Genomic DNA, 22941 nt, shown 5'->3' with positions numbered 1-22941 from the left:
AGCCGAACGACACTAGAGGAAGGGTTTGTGAACCATCCTCGAAGAAACGGACGACTATTGAAATTCTACTGCAAGCACGCTCAGGACGACATCGTTCGCCAAGAGGGCCTTCAGCGCCGAAGCCCGTCGGCGTGCAGCTTCTGCCAGCAACCGCTCGAGCCCAACTCCGGAGCCACTCCATCGCCCCCATGAAGTCGTCGGCACGTAAGCTCGGACGCCCCAGCCTCTGATGTATAATCCTAATCATGTGTAATTATTGAATATACCTGTTTGTTTAAACTGAGCCATACGGTGTCTCTTTGCCTCTCCGTCCCGTGTGGACCTGCGCATTATGGGGGTCATCACACTGGTGTCAGAAGTGGGGTCTCAAAAGCAAATGTCCTCTGAATGCTGTGACATTCATGACTTCAAAATTGTAATCAAAAGGGAATCACGGGACTGATTGTGGGACTTTTACCCCCATTTGAGAGGCTTGAGGCACTGGAGGGCTTGAAAAAAAAAATGACTGTATTTGAGGGAGCTCCCACTCCACAGCCGTCGCTCGGAGCAAGCATGCTGGCATTAGGAAGCGTCATTCCGACGTTTACGGGAGATAAGACAGGGGTTCCAATCTGCGATTTCTTTTCCATGCTAGAAGAGATTGGGAAAATGGGGGGATGGTCCGATGCTCAAATGCTGGGAATGGCGAGGTGTAAGATGGCAGGAGCTGCTCATGATTTTGCCTGGCGAGACGAAAAAGTAAAATCCACAAAATCATTTGCGGAATTTAAGAAGCTCGCGTTTGAGCATTTCGACACTGAACCACGTCACGTGCGGGTACAGAGGTTCCGTGACGCCGGACAGATGGTAGGGGAGGACGTGCGAACATTTGCGTCGCGGCTTCAGCGCCTAGCACGCGATACGTTAAGCAGGGAGGAGGAAGGAGACCAGTTAAGGAAGAAATACGCGGAGGATATACTTAAAGAGGAAATGACCGCTTTGTTCGTGGCTGGTCTGCAAGACCCCGTGCGCCGGTTCGTGCTCTCGCGCAAGCCGAGCAATTTCGACCAAGCCGTGGAGGCCGCATTGGATGAGGAACGAAATGAGGCGTTAACGACAGCCGCAGCGAGAGTACGCGTCATAGAGAGAGCGGTGCTCAACCCTGAGGTTGCTCTCTTGACAGAGCGGTTAGATCGCTTGGAACAGCTGCTAACTCAGCAGGTAGAACGCCAGGTTGAAGCGCGCGCTCAACAGCGCCCATTCGCTGGAAACCGGAGACCGCCACAAAGCTACAGGCGCGGTATGCGAGATTTTGAAGAAATCGTATGCTTCGCTTGCCAGGGTCGCGGACACATCGCCAGGTTCTGCCAAAACGTGCGCCGTGGGGAGCCACAAAGAGAAGCAGGCGAGACACGCCCTAAGCAAGCCGACAGCGGGGCTCCAGATACCGAGACAAAAAACTAGTTAGTCCTCCCCAGCCTGAGGAGCGTGGGGAGGGAGCAGTAGATGATGAGGTGGTGGTAGTTTGTGTGGCCGACGAGGCATGCCCTGTTGTGCGTTGCAAGTTAAATGGTTGTTGCATGGAATTGTTGATAGATACGGGGTCAAAGGTGACATTGCTTAAGGAGAGCAGTTTTAACACGCTTCGAAGGAAGGGGGACCGCGAGGTGTTGGAAGCGTCTGGTGGTATGGCAACCAAATTTGTAGGCATAACGGGGGATCCTCTTGGCATAAGTGGACTCTACCGGTTACACTTCTCTCTCGGCGGAATTGCATTGGAGCACCCCTGCTACGTATGCCCGGACATGGTGTCTCTGCCAAACGGAGTGTCAGGTATATTAGGGCAGGATTTTTTGAGAAAAGGGAAGGTAGTAGTCTCATTCTCTGAGGAAGAGGTTAATGCGGGCGGCTCAAAAGTTCCGTTTTTGAACAGGAGAGGGGCTGAGATTCGCATTACCGATATTGACACCCGTTAAACAGTGGGATCATTGGAGAAGGTATATTCGCGGGTTGCCGTCCGGCTGGTCGAGGAGGCGGTCGTCCTTCCTTGGTCGGAGCACATTTTGTACGCGTTTGTGCCTTCAGATGTAGAGAGCGGCGCCGTGGGAGTGCTTGAGCCGGTCGACTCTCTCAGCAATGGCCTGAAGGCAGCCGCGTGCCTCGTGACAGTTAATGACGCCCACAGAGTGCCCCTACGGGTGGTTAACTGTAGCCAGCAGCCACTGAGCCTTCCCAAGAACAAAACATTGGCTTTCTTCACCTCTGCGATAGAGCAACGTGAGCCCACCGATACGGTACTCGCAACTGTAGAGCATGCTAGTCCTTCGGCTGCTCCAAAGGTGTCGTTCGATCTTTCTCACGTAAAATCCAGGGAGAGGGAGGCTCTGGCTGGTTTGCTGAACGACTACTCGGAGGTATTCGCCGCGTCCAACCTGGATTTGGGCTGCTGTGGCGTTATAAAGCACAGGATAGAAACCGGCACTTCATCGCCCGTTTACCAGCGTGCGTACAGGATTCCTTACTCCCAACGTGAGGAGATGGAGCGGCAGGTGCAGGACCTGATTGATCGCGGCATTGTCGAACACTCAAAGTCACCCTGGGGAGCACCAGCACTATTGGTGGAAAAGCCAGATGGCTCGTATCGATTGGTAGTGGACTACCGCAAACTAAATGCCGTAACTCGCATCGATCCATACCCCATCCCCAATATACAGGAGACGCTTTCTCAGCTGGGCTCTGCCAGGTACTTCACGGTAGTGGACATGGCGGCGGGATTCTGGCAGATAGCAATGGATCCGGCAGATGCCGAGAAAACGGCATTCAACACGCCCTCAGGGCACTATGAATGGAAAAGAATGCCGATGGGTCTGGCCAACAGCCCTGCTGTCTGGCAGAGAACCGCTGATGTTATCCTGGCAGGTCTTCTGGGGAGGCTGTGCTTCGTGTATATGGATGACATTATCATATACAGTGGCAGTTTTGATAACCATTTGCGCGATATTGAGCAGGTTTTGGTGCGACTAAGAGCAGCGGGTCTCAAACTGAAGCCCTCTAAGTGCCAATTCCTCAAAAACGAGGTGAAATACCTCGGGCACGTTGTTTCAGCTGACGGCGTGCGACCGGACCCTGAGAAACTAAGGTGTGTCTCGGATTTTCCATCCCCGACTAGCGTCCGCCAGGTCCGGCAGTTTCTCGGCCTGATCGGTTACTACCGAAGGCACATAGAGGAGTTCGCCAAGCTCGCTAAGCCGCTCACCGCCTTAACAGCCAAAAATGTCGCCTTTCGTTGGGACGAAAACGCGGAGAATGCTTTTGGGGCCCTGAAAAGGAAGCTAATGAGTGCACCGCTGTTACGCCACCCGGATTTTAGTTTGCCCTTCGTTATGGCCACAGATGCGTCAAAGTTCGCAGTTGGTGCCGTGCTATCTCAGGTTATCGAGGGCAAAGAACATCCCGTTGCTTTTGCTAGCCGACAGTTGAGCCCCACAGAGCAAAAGTACGGAGCTACGGAAAGGGAGTGCCTCGCCGTTGTCTGGGCAGTAAAGCACTTCAGATGCTACCTTTACGGCCGCAAATTCAAGCTAGTCACAGACTGCCATCCTCTGAAATGGGTGATGAGTGTCAGGGACCCTAGCTCGCGACTCGCTAGATGGAATCTACACCTGCAGGAATACTGCTTTGAAGTTGAGCACAAGTCAGGAAAGACACATCTGAATGCTGATGCACTCAGCCGCACAGCTGCCGTGGCAGCTATAGAAGAGTTTGTCCCCGTAGTCGACCCCGCCGAATTACGCACAGAGCAGTGCAAAGATCCTGACCTGAAGCGAATAATCGAAAGCTTAGAGGGCGCACCGTCTCATCCCGAACAGCTAGGTTATTTCATTGACAAAGACGGCACCCTGTGTCGGCGCACGAGGCCAACCAGGAAAGGGAGACCAGAGAAAACCGCTTGGGAGAGAGTCGTCATACCTCGGTCGTGGACAGAAAGGGTTCTTCGCGCGTTTCACGATGCGCCATGCGCCGGTCATTTTGGCGTAGCGAAGACACGCAGGCGTGTGGAGCGTTTGTACTTTTGGAGTGGCATGCGACAGGATGTTAGAGACTACTGTGCGAAGTGTCATTCCTGTCTCGAAAGAAAAACACCCAAGGGACGAAGACCAGCTCCAATTCAGCCGTTCCCTGAGGTTTCGGCTCCCTTCGAGCGGACAGGTATGGACATAATGGGCCCATTGCCCACGACCACTTCCGGAAACAAGTACATTTTAGTATTTGTCGACCACCTTTCAAAATACGCGGAAGCGGTAGCACTCCCAGATCAGAAGGCAGACACGGTTGCAAGAGCATTTGTCGAACAGATCGTGCTCCGACATGGACCCCCGAGGCAACTCTTGACAGATCGGGGAACGAACTTCGTGTCGCAGCTAATGAGGAGAGTGCGAGCTGCTTAAGATCGCTAAGAAGCAGACAACACCGTACCATCCGGCTTGCAACGGCGCGGTGGAGCGACTGAACCAAACCGTGGCCGGGTTCCTGTCGCATTTTGTTTCGCGCGACCAGCGGGACTGGGACTTGTGGCTCCCGTATGCAATGTTTGCCTACAATTCCGCAGCACACGAGAGCACGGGCGAATCGCCATTCTTTCTTCTCTACGGCCGAGACCCGGACCAGCCTAGTGAAGTGCCAGAGGGCCCCCGTCGTGTCCCATACGCTTCACTGGACGACTATAAGGTTGAGCTAGAATCGCGCTTGCAAGTGGCGAGGGACATCGCAAAGGAGTCCTTAAAGAAAGCGGCGAAGCGCAGGAAGGAGGTGCACGATCGCAGTGCTAGAGACGCGCCGTTTGATGTGGGGGACAGCGTGTACATTGAAAACTGCCAAAGGCAGATTGGGCTAGCTCGTAAGTTCCAGACGAAGTGGAGAGGACCGTGCGAGGTTGTCGAGAAGCTTTCTCCGGTAAACTTCAGAGTCCGAGACGTGAACCGGCGTTTGATAAGGATACACGCAAATCGCCTCAAGTCGGCACCGGTTCAGTATTCACGAAATGAGGAAAGGGAAAGCGCGGATTTTGATGGGGACAGAAGTGAAGCGGAGCGCGCAGATAGTTCGCAAGAAACGCCCTCTCCTGCATTTGTTCGGCAGGCGCCCGAGGTGACGGCCGGAATGCCACCGGATTTACTTCATGCATTGCTAGAAGAAGAAGCGCGCGAGGTTGCCGCGCAGATAACGCCAGGAGAGGCTCCTGCCACGAGCCCTCGCGAGTCCCAAAGCAGACAAAGGGGCACAGACTTACTTAGTATGACTCATGAAGGCCGATATCCGCTGCGAAATCGGAAAGCTAAGTCGGACTAATGGCGTAAACAGAGCGGAGTTGTGAACTGGTTAGAATTGTGTAATGCCGCAGCTCATAACATTGCTATGTGCTTATGTGTTAAGTTATCGGAGTTGGTAGTTAAACCTTTCTGTCATTAAGTAACACCTTCACAGGAGAGCATGCGGAGCGCATGCAGAACCTGCCCTACTTCCTTTCGTTATCTATATTTTTGTCTGTGCCGTGATCGTGCTAGAAGTGGGAGCTCCTTTTTAACTGTGGTAAATTTATTTCGTCCAGTTTGGACTAGAAAGGAGAGGCTTGGGTGCTGAGTTTCATGTTTATCTGTAAAAGAAGATCAGTGCTGCCCCTGGAGATGCCAGTATTGACAGCGGAGGCATATGGTGTTGTGCAGTGGTGTTGAGTGCAGCGAAAAGTGTTTTGTCGGACGCACTGTGCGAGGCGATTCAGAAAGACAAGGGGAGCTGCGTAGACTCAAATGTTCGGAGAACATTCTTCTGGAGGGTGAGCGAGTGTGACATTCCGTGTGTGCTACGAAGATCCACGTTCGACGGCGCGGCGTAGACGGAGACCCGTGACAGCGGCATCATCAATTACCCAGCCATGCTCTTTGAGTGACGACCAGAAAAACCGGACCCGCCGCCGCCCCGGGGAAACAGGCTTTATCCTCCCCAATTTCCGGTTACATTCCAGGACAAGGGAGCTGTCCGCGGGCCAGAGCGCTCCGTACCACAGCCGACGCTATGCGCTACCGCGAAGACGACATTCTTTCCCTCCCCCCCCTTTGTCGTGGGCTATCGCCGGGAAGGCACCCACAGCTTCCCAGAAGGGCCGCGACGGACACCTGTCATGGCGGACAGGCAGTACTCGCCAAGAATGTGGAAAGACAGGCGCTAGTGAATTAGCTCCGAAGAGAGAGCCTGTGTATACTCTCACTTGAGAGAGAGTGGTGGCGTTTTTGTTGTTTATTTAGTTTGTATTGTTAACAGACTCTGGGTTCGAGGCTAAGCCCAACCCAAAGGGGTGGTCCCCATCTCGCATGTTATTTTGGATTGGAGAATTGATGCTTTGGGCGGGCCACTGGAAATGACCGCCCTTAGTCCTTTGTTAATCAAGTGCTTAAAAGCACATGTAAACGGATGCAGTCCAGTCTGAGCTGGGGCTCCATGCTTAGCATGTAATGTGATGCTACTTAGGCACTAACCTGCCCGGTCGATGAGTAAAGAAGTGCAAAGTTTGTTCTGTTGTAAAATTATGCTCTGCTGTCATCATCTACAAGCTCGCCTCCTGTTCATCTTCCAAGCCGAACGACACTAGAGGAAGGGTTTGTGAACCATCCTCGAAGAAACGGACGACTATTGAAATTCTACTGCAAGCACGCTCAGGACGACATCGTTCGCCAAGAGGGCCTTCAGCGCCGAAGCCCGTCGGCGTGCAGCTTCTGCCAGCAACCGCTCGAGCCCAACTCCGGAGCCACTCCATCGCCCCCATGAAGTCGTCGGCACGTAAGCTCGGACGCCCCAGCCTCTGATGTATAATCCTAATCATGTGTAATTATTGAATATACCTGTTTGTTTAAACTGAGCCATACGGTGTCTCTTTGCCTCTCCGTCCCGTGTGGACCTGCGCATTATGGGGGTCATCACAATACTGATCGTTAGGTCACCACAATTAAGCCGAGCCCAACAGACAGTTTCGGTCACAGTTAAAGCCACAGGACATTCCCGCATCTTTGTGTTTAAAATAATCCAAGGCTACCGCCGCAAGTTGCGTTAGAACGCTTGAAACACAAGCGCCGGGAAGAGCACAACCTTGCTTAAATAGAACTGAGCGTGATCCAGAATCTCTGAACAATGGTTGTCAGTACTAATTGAAGATGGGGGGGGGGGGGGGGGGAGGCGTATGGAGCAGCCTATGGAGATATTTTGTCACCTTTCTAGAGAAGCAATTCGGCTTGAATTTTCGACACATGAAGGCGCACTTAGCATAAATGTCCCAATCAGAAGAAAACGTATGGCACTGTATTTAAACTGTGGCCGAATCCACGAAACAGTTCGCTTTCTCTCTCGCCACGGCCTTATAGGCCGTGTGTCGTCACCGCTGGGGGTGACATCACTTCACGGAGGCGTGACCACGGATTTTGTTTACGTCCCGAGACATGTCAATCAAGTGAAAGCAAACGTATTCGGTCGCTGTGTGTGGAACTCTGAAAGTGGCGTTCGCTTCGGCGCGAGAAGAAACATGCCGGTTCCTCCCGTCGCCCCTCTGTTGTTAGCGGTGCTCAGCGGACGTTATCGGCGGCATCGGCGGTCGCGCGTGCATGACAATCCTTTCGACATGCGTGACGATGCCTTCCGAAGGCATTTCAGGCTGTCGAAGGGACTTGTACGCCGGCTATGCGAATAGCTAAAACCCCCATCTTGGACCAACGAGGAAAAGTGCGCTCACAACAGAGCGCAAAATACTCTGCGCGCTACGGTTGCTCGCTACCGGGGGCTTCCATGCGACAGTCGGCAGCGAGGCAACTGTACGGCTCCCGCAGTCTGTGAGTCGGACGATTTTGGCCGTTGCTCAGGCGATCGTGCGTGTCGGCACGAGAGGTTAAAAACGCGCCGAAGTTATATAGCCCCTTAAACATGCAAAAAGCCGAGATGGGACCGCCCAACAATGCCGATTGGCTGTTGCCTGCCTCCTCCTCCTCCCACAGTGTTCGTCCCATACTTCTCCCCACGATGCCTACGTCAAATTGACGCCACGGCAAAGCGAACGCGTAAAGCGAACTCGTTTGTGGATTCGGCCCCTGGTTATTATTTTTTGCGAATGGAACAGCTAGTATCCTTGGGAATGACCACAGGGAAGTTAGTCTTATTACCAAAGATGGCGCAATGGCTCCGGCGAAGGGACACACCTTTAGCGCTATTCAAGGGCGAGCGCCTGACTCCCGTACGCCCCAACAGCACACCTGCACCACATTTGGCTCAAGGTCGGTTCTTCCATTGCTGAACTGCACTCCAGCGACAAGTGCAAGCGGTGGCACTTCCCCTTTCGCTGTCACCAAAACAGGCCCTTACGGTAAGGCCGCTCCCATTCCGGATGCATCGCAGCACCGACGGCCACGAAGATTTTTACGCGCGTGCGTCCGGAGCTGCCCTGGCGACCGGATGGCGATCTGCGGATATGGCCGGTGTTTACAATCAGCGCCTCCACATTCTTCATTCTTTTTATTTTACTGCCGGCGACGATCAAGCAGTGAGAGCTGTGTGACTTCCATCGTGCCCAGTGCGCGCTTTGAACAGCCTGGTTGTCCGTGAACGCCACCAGGGTGCGGTGAGACACGTGTGAGACGTCCGCCACGTGGCAGCCTCTACGGCGACGTCATGCTTGTGGCTTTGCGCTTGAAGGTCGGAACCAAGTGGCAGAAAGTAAACCAGAAAATCAGGAAAGGCAATTAACTTGTTGCGCTTCGTAAGGAAATCTGTGCAGGGCCCCGGGAACTACTGTTATATGTGTCCAATGTTGATAGTGCCCCCCACCCCTTCCAGTGCGCCGAGCACAAGAACTAACGAAACACATAGAAGCACATGCAGTTAGGAAGCCAGTGATATCGTTGTCTCTCCGAGGTAAGATCCCGCCCTTAAGAAAGATTTATATGTAAAATAAATCCCTTTCAGGCTTTGGAGCCTCAGAATTAGGACCGATATGATCCTTGTTGCCGGTCGGCACAAACAAAGGGTCAAATCGCGCTACTCAACCTGAGAATGAGCGTAACCTAGCTATTTCTGCGACATGAATCTGGTTCAGAGAGAAGGGCCGATGTGGATGCTCTTTGTAACGAAAATTGTACGCTCTCTTTGTACTCGATATATAAACAAATAAGCGTGTATAGGAGTAAAAAGGGAGTAAGGTGTCCACTAGCGCACTCTCTTTTATGACAGAGAGTGCGGTAGAGGACAGCTTACTTCTTTTTACTCCTGTTGTTACTTTCTACTCCTGTCCTCTTCAGAATGTAACGCCATTCGCACATAGGCGTTTTGATTTTTAGGGTGCTCAGGGGCGTATAGGAGACAAAGAAAACGTGTAATATAAATATGCATTCAACAGAAAAGTTCATTAGGTGGCCGGAGCAAGGCCTTTATCCCGTTTGCAGTACCGTGTAGGGCACGATGACGGTTCCTTTCCTGATTAAATGTTCAGGATTACTTCCGTTGGTCAGCTGTACATTTAGCAACGAAGCCAGCAATGGAGTTTACCTCTCAATCATGATGTCGCAACCGGATGTTAGCATATAGACGCAGGCTGAAAATAAGTGAAGTGCGCCAGTTCGAGTTGCTCAAAAACAAGCGTGTAGCATGCATGTTCACGTCTTTTTCACTCGAAGAAGTATACATCGAGACATTTTTTTCAACACATCGCTATATAGCTCCGGAAATGCGCTACGCAGGGATTCTTGACTTCTGTACTACGCCGTAAGCACCTTAGAGCAAAAAATGAATCTTCGTACACTGGACTCCGTTTGGCATTGAATAACTCTACTGCCTCGCTAGTGTGGTTATAAGAAAAACTGAGGTCTATCGAGAGGCTTATTTATTTCGGTTCTAACACATATTGTGCCTTCTAATAAACCCTGGCACTGCGATTCTTTAATTTTGTTTCGTAGTGCACACGGCCACCAGAAATATTGCATATTACTGTCTGGCTCATTCTTGGGTCAAAAGTACAGTTTACGAATGCACAAATACAAAATTAAAACAGTGGATGATACCCGAAATATTCGTGATTAATCGTTATGCCTCATCACAGGAGACTTTCCATAGCGCAGCGCGTATGGCAAGCGCCTGCTGAGCACGATCTTGGCTGCCCATCACGGCGGTGTAAGCTCTTCGATGTAGCACAATTCAAGGGACCTCGGCGTTCTTTGCGGAGTAAGTACACGCCTAAAGTCGCCACGTGGTGGAAACTCCTTTTGGGTAATTAACTTCGGCGGCTCCAGTTCTTTCCATCCTTTCGACCCCATCTTCATTCCACCTTTCACAGCACGCTTGGGTTGTTTACCCTAAGTGAGAATTTTACTGCACCCTTCCTTTCCTTATAGAAAATTTTGACTAATGTTGCCAATTTAAATTTTCTGTAATTTGAATCCAGGGAGATAAGTTACTCTCGAAAGGTTGGAAATATGTGTTCGTTTTCTTTTTTGCTGCACCTTACACCTAACAAGGCCATGCAAACGTGCATAGCAGCCGCCTTCTCTATACGAGGGCTTGAGACTTCGAGGAAATCCTCGCAAGACGGGCCACGACATGCTGCAAGGGGTCACCAAACCCTCAGTTAGCATCGCAGGCCAACGACTCTCGATGCCCTTCCACGGAGTCGTCGCGGAGAAGCAGAGAAGCGCGAAAGAGTGCGCTCAAGTCACCCAGCGTGAGCCATCCGTCGTCGGAGGCGACGCGTCACTCGCCGACTCTACATCATCGCGCGCCGCGTCGCGCCCAGTTTGGCTGTAACAGTTCTTTGTTTGCCGGAGCTGCCGTTGGCAGAGCAGAGAGCCTACGTGCGGTGGGCGTTACACAAGAGAGCGACACAACAGCTTCGGCGGTATCGGACTGGCGCTTGTAAACAAGGTTCCCGGTGTAGCCTCGGCACTGCAAAACGTCCGCGTAAAACAAAACCGAGGCACACAGCACGGGTTGTGGATGAAGAGGGCTGGAAGTGGGGGGAGGGGGAGGGGAGGGCCCGCCACGCCGCGTCGTCTCTCGGCTTTCCGCCTGTGCGTGGCTTCGAAAGGGAAACAGGATATCCACACCCCTCGCCACGTGAAGCGGCAACCGCGGGCTGGTGCACTTTCAAAACGCTTCCTTTTCGATTAGAACGCGCCGGAAACCGCAGCGCTCCGAATTGTCGCCGCAGCCGCGACTGTCGCTGCCTTTCCGTCGCCGTCTCGCAGCGGGGAGATGCGCGTAGAGTGGAAGCGTGCGGGCAACGGAACTTGATCAGTGGCGTGCGATCTTTGCGACCTCGGCTGTGGCCACCAGGACTCGTCTTTGGTGGTCTCATACTTCTTGGTTTCATAGCCCACCGAGGGCACTGACGTCATCAGGTAGGTCTCCTGTTCTTGCTGTGTAAAAGGGGCGCTGTTTAGCGAGTTACAAACCCCATGATAGCTCGTACGTCTATGGCGCTAACCCTCACCGTCGCCTGAGTACAACTAACCACACGGAAATATCCCGGTCGCCAGATAGTTTTCACGCATTTATACACCCGTTGATAATGGCCTTGTTAGCTTCCCCAATGTGTTTTTAGCGTTGTCTTCTAAAGTTCTAACAAATAAATGTAGTTTACAGGTCTTGTCTCTTCTAAACGCCGCTAGAGGCCGCTCTCAGAAATGAAAGCTCCAGGACAGGTGTAGCTCCTAAACCATCTGTTTAGTTCCTTTAAACATTAACGCAGCCGAGCTGAACAGGAGTAGGCAATGGTGGTTCTAGTTCCTGCATGAGCTTCTGCAGGCCTCAGCGGACCCAAGGCAAAACAGTACTAAGGCCAGGGTGAAGCGACTGGCAGGCATGACTGCTGTCCAAGCTTGTGCTGATGTTTTCTCGTCCCAGTTTATACTGCGCTGTTTTCGTGTACGTCAACACATACCGGATAGCTAGGTTTAGTTGCCTGATCCTCTCTATACCTCCATTACTGCCATTTAAACGGGCTGCTATTTCAGATTCGTGTACCAGCCTCATCCAGTGCCCTTCTCAGGAGGCACTGAACGCTTTTGAGAGCAAAAGCTAGCTGTACAGAGTTTCTCTGAAGAGCAAACGTCGTTGTTGTCACCTCAGATTGTATGGTCTAAAATTGGCGCATTAATTTCGTTGAAGATTTCGTTAAATTGGGCCATAAGGTTCAGGTGGGCTGGTAACTGGTGCTCTCGGTGAACTGCTTTCTGCGGTAACATGATCTCACTAGTTGGTGGACTATTGTCGCATTCTTTGATAGGATACAATATGGTTAAGGGATTGAAATCCGCTGCCGTTTATTCTTGCCTACTTGCGACGCTGACACCCCAAGCGGCCCTCAGTAGTAACCAACGGGAAGCTGGCGTGGCTTGCGATCTACCTCCGAATAAACTGCCTTGGTTTAGGTTTCACAATATGGGTTGCATATTAAGTAACACTCGTTCCTGTGGAGGACGTAGCTTATGTGGTCAAAAAGTCCATGTGAATTTTGCCAGCATACCTGATGCGCAGGCCATATAACCAGTAGTCTCTCCTACAGCGGCACAGAGAATACAAAGCAAAGGAGGGTTATCCTAAAGGACCACGGCTTTTGCGGGGGTTCACGGCGGCTGCTGCTGACGCAAGACACGGGTAACTCGAGATCAGTTGCTCATGGCGCCCATGGTCGCAACAAGACGTGGCGCTGCAAAAAAATTAGTGCGCACTCTTTCATTGCTGCATGGAAAGCGAGTAAAGTTGCTTAACAGCCCACTGCCCCATGTCTTCGCTTTGGTCACTGATTGCTGCGTGGTCTGGACCTACTGTGGATTTCATCCCCCGCCGGGAATTCGTGTAAGCCTTATTTAATCTGTTGCGTGATTTTGTCAGCAGAACCTATTTCGCATTTCGACATAGTTTATAAATATCAGCGGTGTCGACCTTCGTGGTGGCCAAATTTATTCAGGAATATTTATGGGCAAAAAGGTCTGCCTCCGTCTAAACACGGCCTCTCAAGCGACTTTCGTAATCCACGCAAAATTTCCTCAAAAATCAGTGTTAGGTAATGGCAGACTAGAGGAAAATGTTATACAGGATGTGTCCATGGCATTCGTTCGAGTGGAACCAAGATTCCGACAAAGCTTTGAACGATTATCATTTTTGAAACGCAAATCAAACTGCCCTCTACGGCTTAAACACGTGTGCTGCAAAATCTAACAGCAAAAAAGTCAAAGCCATAATTTTATTCCGACTTCCATGCGGGTCAATCATTTGTCTAATTATGCTTTTTCCTGGCCTCATGTAGCTTCGCACTCAAGGGGCCGGCTTACGTTAGGCGCCAATCAGGTATACACTTGAATTCATGCGGCGTTTTTTCTGCAAACTACCATTTACTCGCTGCACAGTCGCTGAAAAAAAGAGAAAACTGTACTAACATTTAAAAAAATTGGCGGTGGTTAACCTCTGGTTAAACCTGGAGTGATGCGATAGCTACAGCTGGCCGAGTGGAACTTGTTCAGTTGAATTGCAAAGTCAGTCTTTCGCCGCTCCGTTTCGGTGCACGTTCCTTCTTCATCTTCGTCTCACTTGACACGGCGCATGCGCACAGCTGTGGCGGCTGGGTTTCGCCGGCGCGCCGCGCCACTAGCAGCAGCAGCTGCTCCGTACCACATGGCTGGTCAGGTTACCAACCACGTGATCAGCCACTGCGCCGCGCCGCCGGCAGCTGCTCCACACCACGTGACCAACCACGTGACAGCGTGGCAGCGCAGCCACAGGGTGGCGGCGCCGCCACGCTGAAGGCTCGAAACGCTACCGTAATGTAGCTATCGCTACAAAAAGAAAACTCGCTTTCGGCCGCTCTTTTGTCTCCACAGTGACTAGGGTCCCTAAGATGACACTATCACAGCCTACCATGACATCTGCCGATAAACCACGATTGTTTTTTTTTGAGGGGGGGGGGATGGGGGTGCTATTGTAGATGGTGCTTTAGAGGCGATGAATCCGGGAATCGCGAACGCAGTACAGTAAGCATATAAGTTACTTGTTTGCTGTCTTCATGTATTAGCTTGTGAACAGTACTAGACCAAGGTGGCCAAATCCTGTTCTGGTTAGAATTTGTGTTGTCGGCTCTACCAGGATCAGGCCCCAACGCAGGCCTCGTCCTTTAATTGCATCAATGTACGGATTTTCCCCTTTTATGGTGGCGAATTGCGGCAGAACCAGGATTCAAACCGCGGTCCTGTTGCACGCAAAGTGGAAGTTCTACCTGTACGCCATCGCTTCATCACGATTAATTACGGGGATGTGGGAGAAGCCCTCGTCCTACCGTAGATACAGTTACGCTGTTGTTGGTGATAATGGTGAAAACTCACCCATGCTCTGCAACTGCATGCGCTTATCGTGTGCGTAGAGGCACCTGTGCAGGCGCCGGACATCACGGAACGAGACAACGTTTCTTCGACAGATAACATTGTAAAAGAAGATATTTTAAGGGATTTCTCGCTGACACTATCAGACTACTTACTATTACCACTCCTTCTCCCGTCAAAACATTCCTGTATCTAGCAATTAACCGCCTGTGTCTTGGCCACTCCCCCGTAGTGGGTATGTGCCAGCAACGTCTGAGGCATTCCTTCCTTCCTACAGTCGGACCATTCAAGCGCCACACCACCGCACTGAAAATGACATCGCTACTCGTTATTTTATGTGGAAGTCACAAGTGTTGGTTGTAGCTTCAGGGTTTTCATCTCCTCTGCATAAAGCATTTGACGTGTTGAACACACTTCGGAGGATTTCAATACAAGAATACAGTGTTTATGTCCATGATGATCAAGCAAAATCTTGGCACACGCTTAGAGGTGATCTTAGAGATGACCTATGAAAGAGGAATTATGAACCTCCTGGAATTTTTAATTGTTCTTGGGCGCTGTGTGTAAAAAAATATCGCCCGAAAAACAAAGCAATGATCGGATTAACTCCGTAATCAGGAGAAAAGTTTTCGTGAAACTGCGCGCGCACGAGTTAATATGCACAAGAGCTCTTGCGATTCTTCGCTCATCGTTCGAGAGAGTCGATGTTCCGTCTTGCGACGCATTTAAATGACCTCAACTCAGCCTAAATGGTTAAATTTAAAAGAACCACACAATTGAATACGGCATACTGAGAACACCTTGCGTTATCACTGCATGAAATATATTTTTATTATAGCTTAACATAACAGCATGCAAATGGCTGAAGTCCCTTTTATTTGTACAGTGCTCACAAGGAGTGGAGGTTGTTTCAGCCATGTACTTATTTTACGGCAATGAATTAACTACTAGAAAACTCCACTTCCGCCCGGATGTTTCGGATAATTTCGATGAGCAACAAAAAGAAGTAACGTCTGAGCTGGGCTCTTTTTCCCGACGGGGTTCAAAGAAAACCGGCGCCTTACGCAAGTCGGCAAGGTTATACCGAGACACTGCCGCATCAATTCGTTTCGCTTGAATTGAGATGGGCGCGAAGCGTATCCGCCAGTGTTGCGCAAATTGTCACGCGATCATGGACATGTACCGTTGACAGGGCCTCAGTGCCCTTAAAAAACGGGTTGGAGCAGTTTGGCGGAATCCAGTGCGTTGCACGTGCATACGTGGGCATGCGTGTGGGTGCGGTGTCAACATCGTAATGCCTTGCTTGCGCAAAGCCGTAACACGATCTCCGTAATAGTGTGGCCGCGGCCAATTTCTAATCTGTCGTTTTCCCAAAGCGCACCCTGCGAGCGGCGGTCAGTGATCCTACGTGAATCTTTATCATGCCTATGCATCAACGCAGTCGTAAATAGCACCAGATAACCAAAAACGCACACACGTGCCGACCTTTCTAAGTGATAATATGGGATTTGTATGCAGGGCGCATCGTTTTCCACAATACGTATGTCACAAAGAGAGACTGTTATTGCTACAGATCGCTGCTTTTGAAAATTGGTTTTCATGGTCAGGCAGCTATCGTTTCATCATATTTGTAAATAACCACTGATAACTACATAAGGAACTGAAGATGATGATGACTATGGATTCTTATGCTCAAATGCATCTATGGCCAAAGAGCGCCATGGTACAAGGCATTTTTCGACTTCTCAAGGTGAGGTCAAAGACCCATCTCCGAGACATTTCACCCTAAATAAGCCGAGCAACAGACCAGAGAAAAGTTGGTACCCATTGTATCACCGCTGGGTACCCGGCGGCACTGGGGATCGAACCCACCCCGCACCTCCCGCATGCGAGGAGGATGCTCAACCACTTGGCCACCGCTGCGGCAACATAAGGAAGCGTTGTAATTGTTAGCGATGAAGTGCATTTGATTGATTGCATTAAATAAAATAGAAAGCCTGCATATAAATCCGGTTTGCTAGTTGGTTAAGTGCTCGAAAACTTCGCGTGAATAAGGTAGCATCACATGACAGAAGTGGGCGCACACATGAGATTGTTCTCTTTTGCAGAGAGAAGTTCTCAAGCCAAGAATTAACCAACTGTCTCACGAAGAAACTGTATGAAGTTTACGACTCCTCCAAAAGTACTTCGTCTGTATAGCCGTTCGTGCTTCTTTGTAATGCGAGCAGATCTGCTCTTTCCGCTTGCGTCATGGAGTGCCTGGAAATACTAGGGAAATGCTGGGATGATCCGGCTGGCAAAAATGGCAGGCATCACGTAAGCGTCGCGCTGTATCACGTGCCGACGGTGCATGTTCCGCATAGAGTCGATAAAACTCATTGCGCAGTGTCGACACCACTCCGCTGCAAGTGTCCTGACGACCACAAGCTTAGGTGTATAGTTCTAATCGTTAACAGGGAGGTGAAAAACTTGATGTCACTTAAGCAGTCCGCACAGAAACGTCCATACTAGTATTAACTTTGAAGGACATGTCAGCGGCTGTAATATTGAAATAAAAGACTGAATGTCTATTACCTTCTGTTTATATTAGCCATAACGAATCGAATGGGCCCAATGATTGAAAAATCAATAACATTCAGCCTTAATTGCCTTTTAAATTTCTACAGGCGACGCGCTTGCCTTTGAAAAGATCGACGAGTCCTCAGTCAAGATAATTTTTACTCTCCGCTTTTTAATTAATTCTCCATCTGAAGAACAGCACACAGATCACACCGCGCTGGCAAGCTTCGCTAATATTTGCATCCGCAAATATGTGATCGATATATGACCTACATTTATTGGCATTAGCGCTTTTAAAATCAGACGGAGGAGATAAAATCTGTTATCAAAATGATTACAATTCACTTTCTTTGAAACCGCCGGGATAGCTGTGTGGTTATGATGTTCGGCTGCTCACCTTAAGACACGGGTTCGATCACGGCCGCGCGATCGCATTTCGACGCAGGCGAAATGCTAGAGGCCTGTGCACCGTGTGATGTCAGTGCATGTTATAAATAAAAAAAAACAGGTGATCGAAGTTATCCGTAGCCCTCAACTACAGCGTCCCTCGTAGCCCGAGTCGCTTTGGGACATTAAACCCTATAAACCGCCAATGCTCCTTTTTTCAGTTAAGAATTTCAATATCTAAACGGTGTATTCGCTGCATCGGTCATGCTAAGCACGCGTACACTTATCCCCTGAGCGCCAGAATTGGTACTAACATTAAGCGATTTGGTGCTTCAAGTGATCGCATGCGAATGATCGATGCACAAAGAGTACGCATCACAACCACACAAATGTTTAGAGACAGACGTGTGTTAAAGGAGTAAAGACACTAATTTTGGTGGCCCGTTTTCTTCTCTACAATGATGCGGAAGACAGTACTACGCGTGAATCACCAGGTGATATTCGCCTGCGACCGCTGAATAATGAATGAGTAATCAAAATTTTCCCGTCATACTGTTTCGGTTTCGGTTTCAACATCCGAACGATGGCTGTGACGTCAAAGGGCGCTTTTGTGTAACGTGAGGCATGGAAAAACGTCCATATAATCGCTGCTTCATCGTTTTAATTTACTGCAGTGCGGAAGCCAGCCTTCATAAAGAGCCGCAATGACAACGAATGCGGAATCAGCGATTATATCGCAGTTTTCTTTGTCTAATGCGATCTGTAAGTACACGCTGACGTCACAGTCCTCTTTCGACTGCTGAAACCGAAACAGAAACTGCACGTGAAAGAAATGCGATTATAAATTATTTAGCGATCATTGGAGAATACCAGTTGGTAATCGATGTAAAATAATGCCTTACGCATCATTCCAAACAAGAAAATAGGCACCCAAAATTTAGATGCCTATACTCTTTCAAGTCGACATGATTTAACGGTTTGATCGATCGGATTTGCTACCACTTGAACGATGAACACTTTCATGCTTTCTTGGCCTTCCGTAGAAACCCGGAAATGCCGATCACGTTTTGAACATTGACAAGGGTGATTGTACAATAAATTTATTCAGCACTGATGGCGAAAATAAAGATGAACAATGCCTGCTGCACATAGGGGGAAGAGTACCAGGTTTTGCTGTCATTCCCTTGAAATACATTCTTTCCAAAGGCAAACTAGGATACAGCAGATATAAGCCTTGCCGCGGCCATGAATCCTCGCCAACATTTGGTCTCAACCACATTCGGCCGCCCATGCTGGGTACGTGGTACAAGGAATCGTTTGAGACTTGGTCCTTGCGTTGTCCTTCTGGCGCCACTATGAGGATGCGGTGAAATAAGTGGGAGTAAGTTTTTATTGACCTCTTTTATGCAAACTAAGCGCCATCGCTGTCACTTGGCGTGGACAACTCTTGTGTAAATCACGCCACATAACTTGTGTATGCGTCCACGTACATCAGCGCGGGCATATTTATCTCTGTCTGCCGATACTGCTGATTTACCCTGAAATAAATGTGTTAACCTACAGGCCACAGTGAGCCGCAATCGCTTATTTAGGAATTATCAGTAAATTTTGCGTGTTCCTTATGCAAAACTTCTTGCACAACCTGCCCGATGAACGATGTTGCTTGTCGTTAGGGGACATTAACGGCAACATTCATCTTTGACCCTCATCTGGCTGCGTGCCGCTCTTGGGTGCTAAGCTCGAGTGCTAAGCCCAGCACAAGTCTACAACGCTTTTAAAGTTGGAGCAAGCAGCAAGTGAAGCCATTCACTCTACTGGACAAAAAGAACCGGCGCTGATAAAAAAGTTGTACCCAAAACTGTCTAAAGCTTTGTTTCTTCAGTTCATGAGACGCTTGAGTTTTTTTATATACAGATACTGCTGTCTGTGGTGAGAGACATTGCAGGAGCGATTACAAATGGGAATACAAAGAATAACAGTGTATTAGATCGTAATATATAAAGGCAATGTACAGGCAAACTAACCCGCCACGGTGGCTCAGTCGTTATGGCGTGCGGCTGCTGATTCGTAAGACGCGGGATCGATTCCGGCCGTGGCGGCTGAATTTCGATGGAAGCGAAATTCTAGATGTCCTTGTACTGTACGATATCAGTGCACGTTAAAGAACCCCAGGTGGTCGAAACTTACGGAGCCCTCCTCTACGGCGTCCCTCATAGCCTGAGTCACTTTGGGACGTTAAACCGCCCAAAACCATAAGCCGTAAACTGGAAAACTCTTCAGGAGGAAAAATACGCAAGGAACCCTCAAGGTTGTTCCAGATTTGTCGACATGGAATAAAAAAACTTAAAGCACTCTAAAAAAATTGGCGGTGGCTTAGCTCGGCTATGCCAGGATATATATAGCGAGAGGTTCGTTTTCCTGGTTGAACTTGTTGTGGTCATTGTATGTTTAGCAATGAGATACATTGGGTATACACATCTTTTATTCATTTTGCTTGACAGAGACGAAGACTGCCCGATGATCTGTGAAGTAGCATGCAGCGGTCTCAATTTTGTCGATACAGTATTTCGATTTGGTGGAGCCTCTTTAGTATACAAGCTCTATAGTAGTTCCCCATTGTGTAGTCTGGACGTGAGGGTCCGAAGCTAAATTAAAATCAAACTTTTGAGAGAGTCCCGTTTCTTGTTGAAATCGCCCAAAGGCTCACACACCTGTGAAACCGTGCCATAGGCTGGTATACACGTGGAAACCACATCAATTGTCTGCTTGACAGATGTTCCCGGTGCCACGTAGACTCCTTGGACGATAATGCCGCATTCCAGAAGCCGAACTCTGCAGGCTTCACCATTATTCACCGCGATCAAAGGGAGATGTCGGACGGCGGTGCTACATTGTTTCACGCACGCACTAACTCCAGCGTTTTTATTTGGTTCAAGCCAACTACCAGGCGAGAACCTGAGGATCGGAAGAGTTAATCTTCTTTTGTCTATACCTATGTACCACCGTTTAGCAGCGGCTGGAATCTCCTTCTCTTCATACATGTCAAACGTTGTGATACAGACGCCCACTACATCTCCGCCTTTTATACGCAATCCTGCGCATGCGACGCGGGGTTCGGGTGATAGAGCGGCGTGCGGCGAGGCGGTGACGAAGAACGCGGCGCAGCTGTGGGGTCTCTCTGGTTACCATGGTATCGGCGCATGCGCACAACTGCTCATGCGCGTGACGTCACGCTCGACTTTGACGGTGGAGAGGGCGCGCGGACGCAGTGATGGCGAAGAGCACGCCGCACTTTGCTACTCTTCAGCTGCAATGGTAACGGCGCATGCGCACAACTGGCCTCTCCCATGTACCGCGAAATGCTCGACTGGTAGCCCAGTGTAGCTCTCGCTACGAAAACACGAAAAGGCACAATGTTCAGGGTGTCAGTGCGTCGTGTTCTACGTGAGGAATGAGGGACTAATGTGAGAGGGGCTGCAATGAACGACAGTTGATGGCCGATCCTTGTGCATCATGACTGTGTTTTTCTTCACAATGTGCGCCTTTCATCGCCTGCACTCCGCAGTTTGCCACAGGCGAAATATTGGCGGCATTGCTGTCACAGCTTGGCGGTGGTAGAGTGTTATGAATGCTGAACCACGCTAAGTGCGCGCCGATAGCAGTGTGGACGATATGCATTCGCGAGACGCTGGTGCACGCAGTCAATAGCTGATACCTTACTTGTCGCTCTCTTCAAAAACCTCATTGCCTACTCGATCGCCCTCGCTTTTCCTTTCGTCTGTCTCTCAGTTTGTTGCGCCCACATTTCACTTTTTCTGAATACCTGCACAGGATCCTGCATTGTCGACGGCCGCTACCGAAACGATTGTGCACGCTGGCCCTTCCTGGACGGCATGACGAAAAGTCAGCGCCATGATTCCCCCGGGCAGCGGCCTCCTGCTGGAGGATCCGTGGAACTTGGGACACGACTCCCTTATCGAGGTCACCGTACTCCTGCCCAATGGCCTCGTGCTCCTAGTGCAGGTCCCCAAGGACTCCACGCTCGAACAAGTTAAGGAGGTAAGCAATACACGCGTCTGTCTACCCTGTTAGTCACAAGGCGATGATTGTATTCTTGCATTCACCGCGAAGCCATTTTGAACATCAGGTAACTTGCTCATGTTTACACAGAGACGCTAGTATATTGTTCTAAATCATAATTATAAGGTTTTCTCATGGCTCTTTCTAGTATTGTGTTGAAGGCTGTTCCAATGTTTTCTTATGCTTTCATGCCTAGTTTTATGCGAGAATTACTAAGGAAGACGAAGATACAGGTGAAAAAAAAACTACCGAAGGGTCAGTAGGCATGAGTGCGCGAGGAACCTGCCGGACTAGGCTACCAAGTCCTAGCGTCAATAAAATCCACTATGTGTCGAAAGCGCCGAAACAGTGATGTCACAACTGTTACGTACATTGTTCGGTTATAAATATGATTCACTGAAAACCACATCAACAGAAAAAAAAGCAGCCAAAAGAAATAAAAAAGGAATGAATAAATGAGCTCAGTAGTGTAAGTTTTTTTTTGCGCATTCTGCACTGAATCGAGATAAACTTATGTCGTATATCTATCATGTCATAATCTTAACCCTATGTGCAAAGAATGCGCCCAGTTTGTAGAATGTATACCTATTTATTTTCTTCACTACAGGGTGGAAACTAAAGTCATAATGAACGATAGTGGCGGTGCAACAGCCTAGTATAAACACCTATGGAGGTTACCTCGGTTGAAATATTGTCGACGCGTGCATACAACACTAAGGCGATTTACAGAGGGTCCTGTGTCATCACAAAGAATTCCTCTGGCAAACCACAACAAATAAACCAAAAAAGTCACTTGTAATTTGAGATAAAAAGTGCCTTAGCGACTATTAAGTGTTATGAAAGGCGTCGAAATACGAGTGGGAAAACGGCCCCCCAGCTGCTCGACCTCTCCGTGAAAAAATGGTTGTTTCCTTCCAAATCCGCAGTTCACGTTTAAGAAGCAATGACTATCTAAATTTCTACCAAGCAATAGAGGCAGTTCCTAGGAACACGGGAAACAGCAAGACGGACTATTGGCGTTACAGCAAGGCATATTCTTTTTTTCGTTGAATGCGAAAGGAAAAACGATTAGCCTGCTGCAATTTAACTTCATGCCTCTAAATAAAACTTTGTTTCCAATTGACATTAAAACAAAAATTTTAAACTAGGATAACATGCGCTCACGAGGCTGCAAGAAAAGTTGTTGAATTCCTTGAAATCAACCTATCACGACAAGTACTTTTAGCAAACAGTACAGAATTTTTATGGAAGAGCTGAGTTAATTAGTTCAAACGATACCCAGCCATTCTGGACAAAAGCATTTTGAGCGGGAAACCGTTTATTAAAGGAATTTTTTTCATATAATGCAAGGTTTTACTATAACAATCAATATACCAGCATATCACCCTACGGCAGTCTTATTTTATTTTTCTATTTAAGTTTTCGCTGTGGTCAAAAGCGTTCCCCATTCGTTTTCTTCGGCAGTCTTGACTTTTCGAAGCGATGAATGGAAACACTTTAAAAGAAAGAAATTTGCTACCAATCAGAAGAACGGACC

The 22941-nt window shown here is 49.3% G+C and overlaps 1 protein-coding gene across 1 annotated transcript in view; it reads left to right on the top strand.

Moving 5' to 3' along the window:
- Positions 1-11154: 11154 nt before the first annotated feature.
- Pi3K92E (phosphatidylinositol 3-kinase 92E) overlaps positions 11155-22941 on the top strand; it is a 56717-nt gene continuing 44930 nt past the window's right edge. The window contains exons 1-2 of the mRNA XM_077654938.1: positions 11155-11402; positions 21156-21383. Coding sequence (XP_077511064.1) covers positions 21237-21383 — 147 coding nt within the window. The 5' untranslated portion in view covers positions 11155-11402; positions 21156-21236. The remainder of the gene's footprint in view (positions 11403-21155; positions 21384-22941) is intronic.

This window comes from Amblyomma americanum, chromosome 2 (genome assembly GCF_052857255.1).
Source record: "Amblyomma americanum isolate KBUSLIRL-KWMA chromosome 2, ASM5285725v1, whole genome shotgun sequence".
NCBI lineage: Eukaryota > Metazoa > Arthropoda > Arachnida > Ixodida > Ixodidae > Amblyomma > Amblyomma americanum.
Note: the sequence above shows the minus strand (reverse complement) of the source record. Positions and strands in the feature narration are given on the sequence as shown.